General features: G+C 37.8%; 3 protein-coding genes across 7 annotated transcripts in view; 1 reads left to right on the forward strand and 2 right to left on the reverse strand.

The window, feature by feature from the left end:
• Positions 1 to 3510: 3510 nt before the first annotated feature.
• On the reverse strand, positions 3511 to 4509 carry LOC125068159 (eukaryotic translation initiation factor 6). Its single transcript, XM_047677194.1, has one exon. It carries the CDS (start codon positions 4395 to 4397, stop codon positions 3660 to 3662), a length of 738 nt encoding a protein of 245 aa, XP_047533150.1. The 5' UTR covers positions 4398 to 4509; the 3' UTR covers positions 3511 to 3659.
• A 295-nt stretch (positions 4510 to 4804) lies between these two features.
• On the forward strand, positions 4805 to 8995 carry LOC125068230. The gene is made up of 7 exons (XM_047677307.1): positions 4805 to 4994; positions 5070 to 5183; positions 6305 to 6407; positions 6598 to 6749; positions 6986 to 7209; positions 7667 to 7887; positions 8557 to 8995. The coding sequence occupies exons 1-7, from the start codon at positions 4806 to 4808 to the stop codon at positions 8817 to 8819; spliced, it is 1266 nt and encodes a 421-aa protein (XP_047533263.1). The 5' UTR covers position 4805; the 3' UTR covers positions 8820 to 8995.
• A 251-nt stretch (positions 8996 to 9246) lies between these two features.
• Positions 9247 to 18771, reverse strand: part of LOC125068505 — a 75957-nt gene continuing 66432 nt past the window's right edge. For 3 of the 5 annotated variants that reach the window (XM_047677682.1, XM_047677681.1, XM_047677680.1), the window contains 7 exons: positions 16747 to 16822; positions 16587 to 16664; positions 13116 to 13208; positions 12938 to 13031; positions 11984 to 12122; positions 10356 to 10507; positions 9247 to 9706 (listed from right to left, as the gene is read on the reverse strand). In XM_047677682.1, the coding sequence (XP_047533638.1) occupies positions 9583 to 9706; positions 10356 to 10507; positions 11984 to 12122; positions 12938 to 13031; positions 13116 to 13208; positions 16587 to 16664; positions 16747 to 16822 (756 nt within the window). In that variant the 3' untranslated portion in view covers positions 9247 to 9582. Of the gene's footprint in view, positions 9707 to 10355; positions 10508 to 11983; positions 12123 to 12725; positions 12755 to 12937; positions 13032 to 13115; positions 13209 to 16586; positions 16665 to 16746; positions 16823 to 18771 lie in introns of those variants that run through there. The other 2 variants (XM_047677683.1, XM_047677684.1) reach the window with 2 other exon arrangements.

Below are 18771 nucleotides of genomic sequence, written 5' to 3' on the forward strand. Positions count from 1 at the left end.
TACTAAGAGTTACTGATTAATATATACTTATTTCTAATACAATACTATTACACTTAACTATATATATCCACTTAAATTTTACTTCCGAAATTCCGATAACAGATTCGTCGACGTTCAAAACGTCATTTTTTCACAAATCCATAGTGAATATCATAGATTAATCGAGCTCTCGTACAATATGCTGTAAAATCTTGTTTATTTGGCTTTTCTCCTCTTATGGTTGGAATAGAGTATAAAGTTGGTTTTAACCTTCTTCCAATGTAAAGCAAAACTTTACATACGAATGTATTAGAGTCAGTAGGGGTACAGTGGAACTCTTCAACAGCCTCAGCCTCAGCCAGCTCATGAGTAATAAGCAGTATCGTCTAATAACTTATCTTGCAAATTAGTTTAATTGTAAGTTCACTTTCGTTCAACCGAATGAGCTTAAATTTTGTACATTCATTATATGCTGGTAATTATATAATTGAGTTTACTAAATTTCCTATGAACTTAAGATTTGAAGTAACTTCATGTAGTTAAAGATTGGGGTTCGAATGATTATGAAACACAGCTGTGCTGTACTTTATACTACGCACGATCTAAGTTGGCCGGTCAGACATTAGTCAGGTCAAGTTTATAGGAAAGAACAAAATAGTGAAATTCATAGTTGATGATCTTTGCTTTTTAGTGTTTCAATACGGAGTACGTCACCACGTCCTTCAGGCTGTCCAACTTAGATGGTTCGTGTTGTACGCGAACATGAAATTGTTCAAAGTTACCCGTTGTGCTTTTTACGCGATAAGCTTTGGAATAAATTAGCTCTATTTGTCTCTTTCCAATCTGAACAAATCGCCTTTGTATAACAGAGATGGCCTAACTAGAGCCTTTTCACCGTTTTTATTTTGAATAAGAATATTGATCTTTCACTCTATCATATTTTCTGACTGCGTTTTAGAACGGTTACATATCTTAGTGTTTTCTATTAGAGAGGATTTATTCTTAAAATCAAGTCTGGATTTTTGATATTTATAAAGATAAAACGTCCTTTAGATTGTTCTACTTAATATTCAAACTGTTTACATGAGCGATGAGCACTGCGCACGCGCATTTAAAATTAAGGATTAAGACTTATTTCAAATTAAAATAATCCGTGTATATAAAATTGTATCTCATAAGTTTTACAACTAACGCGATTTTTATTAACAGAACTCTTCACAGCTAACATAAAGATTCTAAATTTATAGTTTTTTAAATATATTGTGGCAGTACTGTTAGCACTTACGTCACGTGCTCGATATAATGGCGTCTGTTTTGTTTTTATCTGTAACATACGTAGGGCTGTATTGCACTGTGCCATAAGGTAGATATTTTGAATATTATTATTATTAACGACAAGACTTGCGCTTAGAACTATGAATTTTGATACGTTTTATCACCTCGGGCTTAGTTGTTTAATGTGCCCTCTTATTTTTATCTGGTATATAGGAACTATGTATTAAATACCAGATAAAAATATATATAATATATGTATGTAAATTACATTAAAATCTTCAGATTTCCAGCCGAACCGGTAGGAACACTAATCGTGTAAGAGTATATTTTTAAAACTTTTTGCGTAAATTTGTTTTGGCGCGCTTTGATTAGTATTATTTTTATAACAATTAATTTGAGTTACTTAATAAAAAATCCTATGTTTGAAATATAACTTAATAAATTGCATTTATTTTGAGTCTTGATGTATCAATTATTATATTTATTTTAAACATGTATGTTAAATGTAAAGTGCTTCTTTTTGTCCGTTTGCACTTTAAACATAACCGATTGAGTGGAAACTTACTTTACATGCGATTTTTTTTTATATATGATCGAAAGCAGCAATACAACGGATGCTCCAATGCAAAATATATTTTGTAGTTGTGCAATTTCCGAAGAGCACCGGGCATCCGGAAGCGCGGCCCGGTCGACCCAGGCACTCCGCAAATTTACGTGATTGCACTTGAAATAAGTTGTCAGGCGACCCGAGAGGCGTTAATACTTGGTACTTAACAGTTTAAGATTCCGTTAAATAGCAAAAAATATAATTTCTAGGTGTAAAATGTTTTATGGTAAAGTTACAAAAATATCGTTGAGTTAATTCTATTTAAAAATTGACATTAAGTGTTATTTTTGCTTAAGATGTTAAAAAATTTAAAGATCTATATGACTAATTATCTTATATCAAACATAGTCTTGTGATTCTAAAAAAATCGGCACGTCGAATTGGGAGAAATATTACGATTGTCTATAGAATGGTGGTTTTTCAGTGATTTCTGTATTAAAATATATTACTTCATGTTTATTACGGGTATATTATGCATGTTCAAAATTAATACTCTGTTTCATGTTATTGAAATTCAAATATAAAAAAGAATAAAATAGGCTAACTATTAAAATTAATTAACAACTGTTATTTTATTTCTTTCACGTTTTTTCTTTGTAAGTATATTTACATTATGATTTGTAAAGTACTGTAGGTATATCCTTAATTGTTTTAGGAATATGTTATTCTAGTTGCTACAGTTGTTTTATGTTTCAATGTAATGTAAAATAATTTATATTTTCAGTCTATTTGTTTTGTAACAATCATGTGTCCTGCTTTGATTATTGTATCTGTCCCTTTGTTGTACATAACCATTTATTAAGTAATTTCTTATTGTAATAAGTTATTGAATATACCTGCACTGAACAGCAATTATCTATAAATATATAATTATCTTAAGTGGCTCCGACTGCAAATACCCTTGCTTTATTCTCTTGTGGAAAATTGATGTATGTTCATTAAAAAAAAAAAAAACTACAGGCATTTTTGCAAGGATTTTGGTTTTGTGTGACTTTTCATTGGTGTGTTTGATCCTTAAAGGGTAACATTATTATATCGGCACTATTTGTTTCTTTTTTGTACAAACATTGTGACAGATATTTTATTGTATTTTTTGTTCCTATTTTGATTTTGGATAGAATGGTTGGGTGTTCTGATGAAACTTGTGTGTCAATGTAGATAGGACTATTGGATCTAATTATAATTTACAATTAAATGTATTATAAAAATCCGTGTTTTATTTTTTCTAAATTAGTGGAATACCAAAACAAACACATTATTTGCCGAGCTGATGCTAATAGACAGACATAATATTTATGTTATGAAATGGACAACAGACTAAAAAAAAACTATTTCAACCATTCTGGTTGAAATAGTTGGAAAAGTATTTTATTATAAAAGTAAAGACAAATGAAACTGGTCAGTGATGTGTTGGTACACGGATAAGCCATTATGTAGTGCACTGTCAACATCATGCATCATGTACATGTACAGTTAGAGTAGATGTTCTATGGTAGAATTATGACAATGTGTGTTAAGTAGTCTTATTATTATGTTTAATATTTCATGAAATAAATTATTCTGATAATGACACAATTTCACAACATATGTGAAATTAAACAACATTATTTTGATTTTTTAACTCTGTAATAGATATCAATAAAAAATAGTACAATTTTGATATTTATTTACTTATGTAATAAAAAAGGTGATCTGTTTGGTAGCATCTGATCAACAGAAATTTATACAATGTCAAAACTGAACTTAAAATTATCACATGGATATTTAACACTAAACAGGCTCGTGGCGTAGTTCAGGGTTATGACATACTGTCGATGAGTGAGGCTCGCATAGTTGATGTGATAGCTGTTGGCTTAGCATCATTAAGCTTGAACACACTCTCAATCACTGAAATTTCTGTAGATGTGGTATCCATTCCACAAAATGCACTCCAATCATTAACAACAAGGCCAGCAGCAACAACATCACTGCCTCGGTTAACTGTGCCTGCCACCAATGGTACTTGTAATAGAGATGAAAGTTCATCTTGATCTTGTATAGTAGTTTTGGGGTGGACGAGACCACCTCGGTTAGTTAACGCAGTATATGACCCTACCAGTACATTTCCTGCCACAGTTTGCCTAAAAACTTCTACATCTAGTGTGTCAGCGAGGATTTCTTCAGTGTCTTTGTCTAAATCTGGGTGTACTAATGCAACATAGTCGTTGCAAGCGATGACATTGCCGAGAGCGCTAAGCCGCTCCTCGACTCTCTGTACTTTAACGGTGTCCGGTAGACTGTTGCGTATGTGCTGTAGTTCTGTGTCTGTGGTTGAAGACGGTACAAGAAGTCCATTTTTGTTGGCAACAGTCATTCTCCCGATAATCCGACATCCAGCGATGCTCACATGCACAACTGGTATTGTGTCCGCTAGTTCAGCTTCAAACACGCTATAGAAATTTTCCGATCCACCGATCGCTACGAGGCAATATGAATTTGTTAGTTTACTAAACACTCCCACTTCATTATTATTTTCAAATTGCACACGGACCGCCATAATTACTTTTCTTTTTTATTGATTTTATGTATTTTCAAAATGTTTCACAAGCTATTTCAATCTTCACGTGGAGCGAAAAAACACTCAGAGGTTTACTCTAGCTGTCAGTTTCTGACTCAATTGTCAGTTGTCAGTCTATGTATGAAAATAATATAACTGTCAAATTCAAGTTTCAACCATATTGTGCAATAGGAATCATTCAAATCAATGTTTTAATTTAAATTATATTTATGACTTATTTTAATTCCTGGATTATTCTTCATGGACATCAAATGGACATTTAAAAGCGGATTTATTATTTGAACTCAATGTCTTAGACAAATTATGTTATTATGTTCATATTAATCGTGCGCAATTATATTATGTTATGAATAAAAATATTGACAATGTCTCGGGAGTAGTTATAAAATGTATAAAATTGTTAATTTAAACTGCTTTATAGAATTAAATGAAGTTCCCACATTTCCCAGTGATACAGTACAAAATTTAAGAAAAGCCGTTCTTGCTCCCATGCTATACAAGCCAAATATTCTACAAGCTTTACAAACGATAAATTTTAAATTTCATAGGAATTGCAGTGTCTCAAATTTATTAAGGGTAATTCATATTAGCCTGTATACCATAAAAATAAATAGGTTTACTTGCTATTATAGATATATCAATATTTTCAAGGACTGTGATGTTGCGGAAGAACAAACATTGTTAATGTTTTGGGGCTCGAGAAGTTCAGATAGCAGAGTAACAATAAGCATGTCTGCTTCTAGCTGCTCATCGCTTCATGCACCCGTTAGTAAATAATATTTTAATAAATATATGTGGTGTATCTATTCTAGCAAAATTATAACAACAACTTCTGTATTTGCGGCTTATTCAGACAGTATTTCATATATAAAGTAACAGTTGAGATTACCAAAACAGAAGACACATCTTAAGTGATCAATAATATTCATACAGCTAAAGTCGTCTTTTGCCCAAATATATCGGAGCTCGAACATCGTAAAATATATAAGTTCATTTAAATCATCTTTAAAATGGCAATAACCAAAGCGCCGGTGGTTTCTAAGTATCCAAAGTGTTAAATTATGTGGAACACACCATGAACACAAACCTCATCAAAATACATTTTAAGTAATTATTGAATATTATCTGATATTAAAATGTACTTATATATTTCCGTGGCAGAACGAGTAAAGATAAATGCTAATAGTTTTGCTGTATTTTCCACTAGAAACACTTCTAGATGAATCTAATATTTGTTACACATTAATTGTAGTTTCAAATTTCTTATAACAATTTCATCGATAGTGATGTATAACATACTTTTTTATGAATCGATTAATTTAAGATATAAATTACATTTAGTAAATAAAATCATTATCGTTTCGGAATGATAAAAATACTAAGAAAACTGGCGAGAACGACAATAGTTAATTTTTTCCTCCAAGTTTATATGCCCGTATCTTATGGAGCTATATCTTTATATAAATATATATATAAAACGTATACATATTATGATGTCATAGTAATAGAACATTTTTGTTATTTTACTTGTAAATAGCGAATATAAATCTGAAGTCGTGGTTAGACTTGTATTTTAAGTTCTCTGTTTGGATCCATTGAGTAAAACAAACTGATAAAATTGTACGTTATTTATTTTATTTTAAATAATAATAATTCTAATGTACTAACATAACATGTATTTTTTACAAATTTTATCAAAAATATAAAAAATCTTTCTTAGAAGTAATATAGTTACGGAATAAATTTCTAAATGTGTTGTGATGTTTTAATGTAAGGAATGTAAGAGATCCCAATAAATGCAAGAGATTTTTAGAAACCAACCAATAGTTACAAAATGAGTAAGACCTGTATGTAATTGACTACCTGTTCCTATAATATTGTTTTAGGCTAATGTTAACAACACGAGTTCACAAAGAGACAGAGATTTGCGTTCAGTTGCACTGCAAACCGACATTAGCTTGCGCTACTCTCCAGGCATTGGATCACCAGGTTTATATCTTTAATCTTATAATACCAGGAAAAAGGTCAGTCTGAAACTACATATCTCTAACTATATGATATATTCAAACTGTACTGTTTTTAGAAAAAGGTTTTGCAGTAACAAACATTAAAATTGATTAAACTGTAAAATCCCGCACCTTGAAAGTTACAGTTACTTACACGGTTAATGCTTTTTCAGTAAACCTAACTGAAAGTGAGGAGCAGCGACTGCTGCGCGCTCGCATCGCTGATTCTCTGACCTTCTCTTCACCTGCGTCGTCGATCCTACAGCCAACTAGACGGTCTATGTCTATACTTGGCTCGGTTTGCGCTCTACTGCTTAATAAAAGGGTACCGACGTGACGAAATCACCAAATAGCTGTAGTTACAAAATCATTGCAATTTTTTTATTTTACAAATAGTTACATTCATTATAATTTAGATAAATGTATTGAAAGGATCGAGGAGAAGAAGTCTAGTAAAGTCTATTTAATAAAAATTTTGTCTACGTACAGCTAATGTCCAATTTTTACAATACCTTTACTAGGTAAAATAACTATTAAAAAGAATAGTTTAATCATATTTAGGGATCAGACGCAAAAGAGGTGTCGGGCATATCCGGTAGTCACTCCGATAACATATGTCGGATCTGCTTCGGGGGAGAGTCGGCGGAACGTCTGGTGCGGCCGTGCTCGTGCCGCGGGACCATCGCCGCCGTGCATCGCACCTGCCTCGAGCGCTGGTTGCTGCAAGCCGCCACGTCCTACTGCGAGCTGTGTCGACACCACTACGTAGTCACTCGCAGTCACAAGTAAGTTAAGTGAATAATGGGAAAGAATGAGTTTCGAACATTCCGAACGGTAGAATTTTGACAATCAATTAAAAAAGTGTAATACTTCTATGTTGAACTTAAATTTAATTTGAATGGTTTCGAGATTTAGAGCCTTAAAACTTTATCTTTATGCTGATTATTACTGATTAAACGAAACTAATAAAGTATTTCAAGTTATGTTATGTGCTCGTATACGATTCCGTTTCCTCGGAACCACCTCGGCTCTCGTATTCACATTAGAAAGTCAGACGAGCAAATGCACGACCTAACAGTTAGAAGTTAGTCATATCACGTCGCACGTCTCGGTCACGTCAACGCACTGATTTCTATAGAAAAAAACTAAGGGTAGGTTTACAGTTTGCCGGTAAAATAGGGCGATCTTCCCAAGTGGTAGCATAAACGCGTCGGGCTCGTAACACAAGCGAGTGGGCGGCAGGTGGTCGTGGGCGCGCTCGCTGGTGGAGTGGGCGCGCTCGGGGCGCGGGCGCGCGCTGGCGGCGGACGCGTGGCGCGGCGCGGCGCTGGGCGCGGCGTCCGTGCTCGGTACGGCGCGCGCGCTGCACGCGTGCGACGCGGCGCTGCAGGCGGGCGCGCGGCGCGGCGGCGGCGCGGCTCTCGCGGCCAACCTCTTCTCGTCGCTGCTCATCGGGATCATCGGTGAGTCGACTTCGGTTCTTATCTCCCGTCGTTTATTGTATATTGTATAACTCGAATCGTTCGGATTCGTTTTAGCGTTTTATTTTAATTATAAAGAAGGGGTTCTTTATAATTCTAATTCTCTTTTAGCGAATTCTGACCGTTGTATGCGATTTTATAAATTATCTTGAGATGCGTAATAACCGCTCTTCGTATTATATAGAAAATTGTTGTTGTTGTCGGTAGCAATGCAATTTTAGAATGCTATATTTGGCCTGCTTGTGAACCGATTTTTTCTGGTCTACCGAGTTTTAAAGGGCTGCAATCTACAAGCCCTTCGGTGTTGCAGATGTCCATGGGCGATGGTAGTCGTTTTCAATCGGGCGAGCCTCCGGCTCGTTTGAATGTTTGAGTTTATGACATGATGAAAAAGTTCAGTGTGTTACATTATGCATTTTGCAAATTTAACTATTTTGATTTTATATGTATTTATGTACATGTGTATTATTATAGGATATATGAGTTTTCCTTATTTTTTTATTCACTATACACTAATTATTCTTTATTAAATATTATTTATCCACCGGTGTAGAACCTACTCTAACATAGCCTTCTGGCGTACTGTGAAACAATACCATTTAAACATTTTGTTATTTTTTTCTAATTTGACATATTCCTAACGTACTCTAGGTGCACTCAACGGCCTGCTGACGACGTGGATGCTGCTCAAAATCCAGGAGCACCAGATGTCGTGGCGCGCGTGGCGCGACGGCACACTGCACGTGCGTGTGGCTTTGGGGGAGTCTCCCACTCCCAGTGCCAATTCACTCGCTACGGTGGTGCCCGAGCGAGATTCAGATATCCACCAGGACCCGTCGGGAGTTACTGATCGATCCACCAATATTGCAGACCCCTTCATAGTCGCCCTACCCTACACGCTCCCGGAGCCGTGAATACCGTATATTTTAAGCTATATGCTGAATAAAATACCCTTATTACGATAATGTCCCAAATGTTCATGTACTTGGTAGTATCGACTGGTGCCTTCGCAATACTACTAATATCGATACTGTTGGCGAGACAAATGCGATCACTGTCAACTCGTTAAAAACAATTACAATGATTAGTAATGAACACGATTAATATGAAATAATAAACGAATTATAAATTGTTAATCATATTTATTTCATTGTATCCATATAAATTAATATTATAAATAATAATAGTCAAAGAATCATTAGACGATTATTCTCAAGTGGTTATAAAATTAATATATCAAATTATAAAAAGTAAATAATGTTAGAATGAAGGTTTCGTTAAGAGCTGCCGCGAGGATACAGCTTGCTTATGTAGGTAAATAAGTGAAGGAGATCCACGCTGGCAGCGCGTCGTATCATAAGAGCTAGAGACAATACCAGAGAGACTATGACCTAAATAAACGCTCGAGATATAACTGTTAGTCAGACTTAAAAGCTAATATAAAAAAATCACATACATCTTTAGATTACAATAAATAGGAGGACTCTATACGAGACGGCGCTCGGAGAAACGGCGAGTTGGGCGGACACTGGCGAATAAACATCTGACAAACATAACACACGAACAAACAATATCAACAACATACGCTCTTTGGACTCACGAATCTTCCACGATAATATATTTGTGACTCAAACGTTCAACTACTGCGTCGCTCAGACCGACGGACGCGACGTGACGTCACTGCTCGTCCTTGAACCGGCGGTAGATGGACTGCACGTACGTGAACACGCACTTCCAGTCCGGCTTGCGCATCGCGACCATGTCGTCCACGTCCAGGAGCGGGTAGATGCCCGCCTTCTCACTGCAATCAATTCGTTTTACTGTTAATGATAATGATGTATTCATTATTTTGACTACATGACTGCAGACCACATCTGAATTATGACTTCAATAAGTATTTGGCATCGAACGTGGCCAATATTCGCCAATTTTGTTATTCATTTATTCATTAATATGGCTTTTTTTGCATAGTATTCGAATCAAGTTTCATTTCCTAAAATAATATACGCTGTTGTAGCGTTCGATGTTTCCATACAGATTAACCTCATTTTGGTGAAATCATAGCTCGGATTTTATTCAAGGATAGAATAGCCCAAGAAGGAGCCTGATATATATATAGTATTGTTCGATAATTTTAGACTTTCATTAAGGTAGGGAATTACGCTGGAGTGTGGTGTATACAGGGCCGGACCGTAAGTTTAAGGGGCCCTGGGTTAACGCTACTTACGGGCCCACCTAAGACATATCTGAACGTAGACTTGAATTAAATTAATCGAATGATTTTGATTAATTGCAGTACTCCCAGGGCTGGAAACCATACAAGTCGTCTATTTTTGACTTTGACTTGACTTTGCTGGGGCCCCCTTGAATCCACGGGGCCCTGGGCTGAAGCCCAAAAAGCCATATGGTAGATCCGGCCCTGGGTGTATAAGTAGGTAGAGTCCACTTACTCAGCAACTTTGAAGGCGAGCGTAAAGTTGTGTCGGCGCTTGTCGGGCGTGAGTGCGTAGTAGTCGAACGCGTCAGGCAGGAAGTGGTGTACCAGCGCGCAGAACGCGAGCCCGTCCGCCCAGCTCGTCGAGAAGTTCTCCAGCTTCACATTCTATACACAATACCGATTATACAATATATATAACAATTTATACTTTAAGGTAGAAGGATTTTCCAGGCGCTTTTTAATTCTATTTATAGTTTCAGGAATTCGTTAATATTGGCGACAAAATTGTAATTGTTTTTCCAAATTTGGTTGTTGATACATAATTGTTAAAATAATCCAATATCTAACTTTATAAAGAATTTAATAATTAATACAAATGCACTAAAGTTTAATAAGTATCCGTGTACAAAACATTTCGTCTTTCCGACTGATATGCTTATTTCGAATCAAAGTATGGGACTTTTATTTGTTATAATTAGACAAATCTGTTAAAGAGGAACACAGATGATTTACGAGTATCAAGCTATCTCAACTCAACCTAAATTCCAGTAGATTTTAACGAGTTGGCGGTTATTTTCATATACAAATATACGTTCTGATATTTGAGGAACATATATGTTGCAGTGTCTCCAACTGCTTGGTCAAAATATCGGTGATGCCATTCAAAAGGAACTAAGTAATCAAAAACCTAATTTTAGGTACCGAGCATATTTTTTTTCTAATCAGGCGTTAAATAGTACTGTAAAAATTTTATTATCTGTGCTAGTATTTACAACAATTGTATCTGCGGTTATAACGTGCCTACGATATGTGGTAGTCGTATCAAAACGGTAGTTCGTAATTACGTCGTAGTTGGAGACACTGGTCCTGATGCCTTTTTACACATAAAACCACACAAGTCATGCACTAAGCCCCTTGTATCAAGGCTTACGATTATACCTGGTAATTTGTACACCAAACCTCTTTTTACAAGATTCTGTCATAAAAAATGTCATTTTCAACATTTGTTAGTTTGTTTTAATTAATTTCGTAAAACACTTCAATCGTCACAGTTTAATTGAAAATTACTTTTATATAAGATGGTTTTATTATTCGATGATTTAGTTTCAGTCCTAGTTCCGTTAGGCGACGCACTCTAACCAAAGTGATACAATTTGGTCATGATATATACATCATAGTTATATAGTTTATTATATACTGAGCAATATATACAGGATAGCGTAATAATAAAGCATTCAAATAAGCGTGAAGTGTATGAGTGGCGGTGGCGGTGATGTGAGCGTCGTGTTAACTCGGTGCGCGTGCGCAGTTCGCTCCACATGCTACAGTGTCGACGTCGAGTTCGGTACACCCGCACGCTCCCTGGTAAGCCGATGTGCATCCTTGCCTCGCTCATTGATAATTTTAACGAATCATTTTCTTTAAAGAACATTTATAGAAAGCCGTGCGGAACAAGAATTGCACATCAGCTCATCGAGACCATATTGAAACCCCGGTACGTATTTAGATATAACTTTAATTATTACGGTGTAAATATAATATTTGTAGTAATTTTGTCAATATAACGTGTAAGTATATATACAGTGCGTTATCCGTAGCGGGGTGTCAGGTGGTGGGGGGCAGGCGGAGTGTGAAGTGTACCTCGTATTCCCGGGTCTTGTCGCGACACCAATGCAGCAAACGCTCTTTAATAGTGACGGCGCTGGCTTGCAGCGCGGGGTCCGTGAACTTGAAGTAAGGCTGCGACGGAGAGCCCGGGCTCTGCGGGCTCTTGGGCGAGCTATAACCGGAGCGTCATGTTAGGCTAATCCTCTACCGAGTACGTAGCGCCACATAACGCAGTCTCTTTCGATGTATCTCGCTGTTCTTATGCTGTTCCCGGTCTCACGACAAAATGTCTTTAAATATTATCGTGTTGGAGCGAGACGCATGGATCATTGGAAGCTATGCGTGGCGTTACGTAACCGACGGACGGTTGCCTTTAATGCGCATTCTTATTACGCGTCTCGGTTAGTTTGTCGCGGTATTTTGACGTTAGAACGTTTGGATTAGATCATGTGCGTTCTCACAATCGTGTGCAACGCGCTGTGCTGTCGTTATGGCGGTGGACGCACTGTTATGTACATTTGAATTAATGTAAAGTGCTATATTATAAATCTTCTATCAAGCGACTATCAGCCGGCGGATCTTTGATCAATGAATGTGGTAATCTATATGCTTAATGAAGGCTAAGTACACACGGAGTCGTTCTCTTGGATACTGAATGCTTTGTAGACTCCGTAAGTGCTTAGATAAGCGATGCTATGATGCTTCTAACTTTTATAGAAAAGCGACTACTATAAGTACTTGTTATAATATCATCTATTTGAATATTAATTATTACCTATTCCTTATTCGTATCCACTGTTATGGCTGCCAAAATAAATAAATACGTTTATTAAATAATTACAAAGCAAAATATATGTTTATAGATATTTCGCAATGATCGTTGTAAGACTAGATGTAAGTATCGTCTCGTGATCGATGTCTTTTGTTTATATTGTCCGTGTGTTTCGGTAAAATATCGAGTGTCAGTATATTATACAGTATACTTACTTGGGACTGTTAGTAGAATTTTGCTTTTCGAGTTGACGGAACTTGGCGAACGGCGACACGGGTTTTGGCGCCGGTCGAGTCATACTCTCAATCACTGGTACACAAATATTATTTAAATAAATATCGAACCAATCGATCAGCAACAATATTATATAAAAGAATCCGATATAATCAGCACCTTTCGAAGTTTTAGTAGTGGTGGTACTGCTAACTGTTTTTTCGGACGAGTTCCTCCTCACGCTCGATGTTACAGTCGTTACTTCCTCTTCGTCTGTAAATTAAAGGAAACTATAAAATCTCTATTCGTTTCTTCAATGGCAATAACACTAAATCGGAACACTTTGAAAACAACAGCAAGACAATACAAATAATACTTAAAAGCTATTAGTCAAAATAACACTGTTAAGGGATTCGGTGAAATGAAGAACGTATGTTTCAATATGTACATCGACGTGAGGCACGGGCGAAGGCCAAAGGCCGGTGAGGCGAGGGGGCGAGGGGCGGAGGGGCGCGAGGGGACATGCGACGCGACACAAGCGGCAGGCAGCCCACACACACACGACTCACGCGCGTCTCGCTTGTCTCCCTCTCCTAACTAGTGGAATGTGTGCGCGCTACGCGAGCGCCGACACGAGGTCCTCGAATGCGTCGTCTGCGTTGCTCTCGTCCAGAAACTGTAGCTCCGACACGGTTGGCATCGTGCGGCTGCGACCCAGCGCGAACGATTGTGGCTGCGAGGGGCGGGCCAGTCGCCCGCGCAGTGGCGTGTTCGTCGATAGCTGGGTAGTGGCGCGGTTCGAAGACGCTTGTCCGGTGAAGTATGCTTCCACTGTGCGCTTTTTTTCTGGCAGTTGCTCATGTGTAATTCCACCTTCATATAATTTCGGAATAGCTAGTAGGTGCATCGACTTGGTGCGCGCTACTACTCTTCGCGGCGAGGACGGCTTCGAACCGAACTCTCCGAAACGATGCCAGGATCCAGAGCGAGTTAAAGCGGTGCCAGGGCTCGAATCGCGACTACCGGGTGATTCGCTAGAGAAAACTGATTCACGTGATGCGGCGAGCGCAGGGCTTCGCAGGCCAGCTGGGGATCGAGGATATCCGTCGTACTCAAATACTTGGTTCGGGCGGGGCGGTGAGGGGGCGTGCGGGGAAGAGAGGCCAGGACGAATAGAAGACGGGGCCGGCAGCCGTACCTGGTTTCGCGTTATGTCCCGTTTTTTTCTTTCAATTTGCGAGATGACTTCCTGCTTTGGAGTGGAGATTTTGTCGAGCACACCCCGTAGATTGTCGGCGGCTCCACGTGTGCGCACGCCCGCCGTGATGGTAGCGGCACCGCGAACTGGACCCCGCATCACGCGTGTTACTACACTATCGTGCTCTGTCGCCGTTCCGTCCTCACAGTTGTTCGTGTATGCTACTCCATTTTGACTTTTTTGGGGAATTTTAGATTTTGAAGGACTTGCGGGTGCAATGCGAGTCGTTGGCGACTCAGCGTAGTCGTAGTTATTTGTTTCATTCATAACTACATCTGGTAGATAGTCCACTTTGTGAGCTTTTGCCTTTTCTATGTCTGGCGTTTGCTGTAGAGGCATAAAAGTCGCAGTGCCATTTTGAGGTGTGTAATCAATTATTGTATAAACAGGCGCGGGTGGTGCGGGAGGCTTATGGGCTGGAATATCACGACATTCATTCAACGCTTCGCGTCTCTGTTTCTCTCTAATTTGTCTTTCATAAAATTCAATTTGGAGCTGTTGAGCATCGACCTTCGGCAAATAAGGTTCTGGACTAAGTATAGATTTAGATTCATCTAATTTTTTAACTAATTCGGGAGCAGACAATTCATTTTGACTTGGTATGGGTTTAATTGGATAATTTTGAGCCTGTGGACGTACGTGAGTCGGTGGCGTGGGCTGATGATAGCCATATTGTTTGGGTATCAATGTTGTTTGTGGATCAATTTTACCATTCTCAAGTTTGGCCGCAGTCGATCCCATTGATTTCCTTTGATCAACATCAGACGCTAAGAGTGAAGGAGGTAGAGTCGAAATGGGGCTTAGTGAATTCATAATATTTGGATGAACGTTTGAATTATCTACTGAAGGCGATACTGGGATACTAGAAGATGGAGGACTCCACACGTTTAAAGGAGCCGACGTAGGCGATAGAATTTTTTGTGGGGGTTTAAATGCAGACATCGGTGCATGTGAAAATTGATTAACTGGAATTGGTTTTGCAACAAAAGGTTTTATAATTTGTTTATTTGTTGGCTGTATTATAGGTGGATTAGTTGTATGTTTTGAAGTTTGCGCTGGGGCAGGGACTTGATTCCGCAATGAGTCCCTACGTTGGGATGCCCATGGAGGTTTAACTATTTCTGGTGTAATATCAGCTAAAAATTTTCGAGGGCGCGGAGCTAGTGAGTGAGAAGTACTGTTTGTGTTTTGCCAAAATCTTTTAGCCGAGGAAGCACTCGATGACCTAATATTTTCTTCTTTTTCGCGATTTTCAAAGGCATTTTTGATGTTGCCAAACCGGTTACTCCAATTAGCTTGTCCAACAGTGCCTGTGTTACGATTATCTTGATTTTTTTGCATAAACGCTAAGAATTTTCTATCATTTTCTGTTTGAGGTTGGAATTCAGGAACCTTGGGAGCGTGACTTATAATATTATCGTCTTCTGTGTCACTATCTATTTTATACCCACCGAGAGGTCTACCAATATCTATAGTATTGGCACGTTTCATACGATTACGTTTACTATTATTAAAACGATTAAGAGGCTTTGACATGTCATCAGCTGTCGGGGGTGCGGCAAAATTGTATCCAGGTGGAGGAGGTCTGTAATAAGAACTTCGTTTCAATTCTTCTTCAGCTTTTTGTTGTATTGTAACCGTAGGTCTATTAATCGGAGCCCTTCTGATTGGTGTAGGGACTTCTTTTTGTATTTTACTGTCGAATTTATTAGCGATGGCCATAATGCTATTTTTGTTGTCCGTGTGCCAGCGATCAGCGCTTTTAGGAAGCTCTTGTTGTGTTGTATCTGCTATAGAATGTCTAAAAAAGTCCGGTTTTTTAGATTGCGGAGCTCGTCTTTCTACAACACATGCATTTCTATTTATTTTTGGTGTGACGTCGTAGTTAATATTATGCGCCTGTGGAGGATCTTTTTGTCGTGATTCAATAGCGTCATGATAACAAACTTGGTTATCAAGACTGAGTTTCCTTTCAGGCGTTGAAGGTTCCTCAATACTCGGAGCAGTCGACACTGTGGAGGATGTCGGTGGAGTGATAGGTTTCACTGACTCAGGTAACAATTGGTCTCGGTCAACCATTCGTCGCGCTTCTTCGAGTTCCTCTCGCGTTACACCAACAGTATGCCTGGAAGTACGGCTGCGTCGTCTCGGTTTGCGTTTACAACCATCGAGTCTGTCTGCGGCATCGAGAGCATCCTCTAGTCTGTCAGCTAGCGCGAGTAGGGCTCGAGCTTGAGGATGGTCATTGGGTGGAGCGAGCGCGAGACGCAGGCGTTGCAGCGAGCGGCGCACATCGGCCACGACGTCATGAGAGGCCGCTCCGAGGCCAGCCAGCAGTCGCTGCCCACCTCCTTGCAGGAGACCCTGCAGCAGCGGTAGAAGAAGAGACTCACCGCGTTCTCCGGACTGCTCCTCTGTTTCTACCGTCTCTCCAGCAGCTGCTAACGCCTCGGTCACAGCGCTCGCACATGCTATGGAAGAAACAATATTATTTGTAGATATTATGTGACAATCCTAAAAAAAAGTGTTATTTTGGTTACTGCAATTTCGAACCTTCTTGTTCAGCCATTAGTGTGCGGATGCGAGCGCGCAGTCGGCGACGTTGCTCGTAGTCTGTGCACTCGTCCAACTAAAACATTGATAATAATTTATTATTAATATTTGCTTGATGATAAAGTAAAGTAAAACGTATCTAAATTTAGATATATTTTTAAAGATATAAATATTAATAATAAAATCGATTTCGTAAAGACATTTTTTTCATGAAATGTTTAATTCATTAAAGGAATACTTTGAATGAATGTATAAACTAAGTTTTTAATTAATTTAACTTAAACGCGCTATTAATTTCACCTCGGTACGTAATTAGCGAGTATATCGCAAACTGTTTTTTGACCTCTGTAAGTTTTTTCATAACGATAAGTGCTTCCCGTTACTCGTTTAACCCAAATTTTAACGACATTTTTATAAGTACTTGCTTTTTTCCTTTATTTAAAGGTATCTTGTAATATTCATATTTAAGTTCATGGTTATGTGTTCACTTTTACTAAAATTTTTTTTTAAATAATTTAGTTTGTTTATTTGATACTGCGCAGTGCGCTATTGCCTGTATGGTCTCATTTTATATAATTGTATTAGAAAACTTACCAAGTTTTATTTGTATAAGTCTAAACCTTATTCGGACGTAAATCGTTCACCTAATTAATAAAAAAGCGACCTGTTCCTTCTTAGTACGGGTAAGACACATATCATAACTTCTACATCGAAATGATTAAGGAAAAAAAGGTATTGAAAGAATGAGCTAATCTTAATTCTAAATAAGCATATTGTGCGTATAATAATTTTAGCAGTTTTTACAGCCGTGTAAAAGAGATAATCAACTATATCCTATATATTTCTCCTGGCTCCTACTGAAAATTTATGAGAGAAAATTGTCATACATTACAAAGACCCGACTCGGGAATTATATCCACGACCTCGGGATGTACAGCCTCATAAAATGACCACTGAACCAACATAATCATCCAACAGCAGTATGATATTTACTGGCTGTTAATAGTTACGAGTTTCTGAAAAGGAGCAGAATAGACGTACATGCTACACCGTTACAAATGTCTACTCGCTATAAAGCTTAAAATTTTAACAAAGACCTACTTATTAAATATATAAACTTAGTAATTACAAACATATCTACTTACACGTGATGTACTAAACATTTTGATGTTGCCCTTCTTAATAAATTAACTTGCTACTAAGCAATTATTTCACACACTTTTTATGAAATTTAAATTATAATAAAGTAATCTGATAAATAATATATACGTTGAAATACGAATTACAATATGTAAATAGGGAATGATATATTTAAGCGTGTTACAAATCGCGTTCGACAAGCGTCGCGTTCACCGGCTCGTATGTACAATGACCACTTTGTACAGCGAGCGAATAGCGCTTTATGGTAATGAAACATAACGAGATGTGATTTCTTTTCGTATTTGCAGTTAATTTCTCTTAAATCTAATATCGCCCGCGGCTTTGCGTGCTAATTATGCTAATTTAATATTTATAAATTATATATAGTGTTAATACAAGAAGTTTAATACGTTTTAGATGTTTTTGGTGTAGTAGCTTGTTATGCTGTTGATATCTAGGTGTTCGGTTTAAATTCCATATAGGAAGGTCCTAAATACAATTTCTACATCGCATCAAGGAAAAGTAAACCAGTAATTAATAATCTGCAGTTGAAAAGGTTACTATTCTACTTATTCGTCGTCCACACATCACTTGTAATTTAAGTGGTAGACAGGTACTAAGTAGCTTCTTCACTTTAGAAATAATCAAGAAATATTTTTGACAAACTGCCTCTTAAAATCTATAAGTTGCCGTATATTAAAATAACGGTTGAATACCATTGTAACTTGTGCATCAATCTGTACGGTTTTCGCAATTATCCGTCCCCCCAGTTACAACCGGAAGTGGTCAGCACCGGTAACCGGAACTCACAATGACCTGAATGTGCTTCGTCATAGTCATTTGTAATGTATTATTAACGTTAGTTTAACTTAATACACAAACACT

The sequence above is a fragment of the Vanessa atalanta genome, chromosome 13, assembly GCF_905147765.1.
Source record: "Vanessa atalanta chromosome 13, ilVanAtal1.2, whole genome shotgun sequence".
Lineage (NCBI taxonomy): Eukaryota > Metazoa > Arthropoda > Insecta > Lepidoptera > Nymphalidae > Vanessa > Vanessa atalanta.

Excerpts from the sequence above, each read along its gene's own strand:
- LOC125068159 (XM_047677194.1), bottom strand. The coding sequence starts at position 4,397 with ATGGCGGTCCGTGTGCAATTTGAAAATAATAATGAAGTGGGAGTGTTT.
- LOC125068230 (XM_047677307.1), top strand. The coding sequence starts at position 4,806 with ATGTATAAAATTGTTAATTTAAACTGCTTTATAGAATTAAATGAAGTT. Across the intron at positions 4,995-5,069 it reads GTGTCTCAAATTTATTAAGG|GACTGTGATGTTGCGGAAGA; the intron begins GTAATTCATATT and ends AATATTTTCAAG. Across the intron at positions 7,210-7,666 it reads GTAGTCACTCGCAGTCACAA|GTGGTCGTGGGCGCGCTCGC; the intron begins GTAAGTTAAGTG and ends AGTGGGCGGCAG.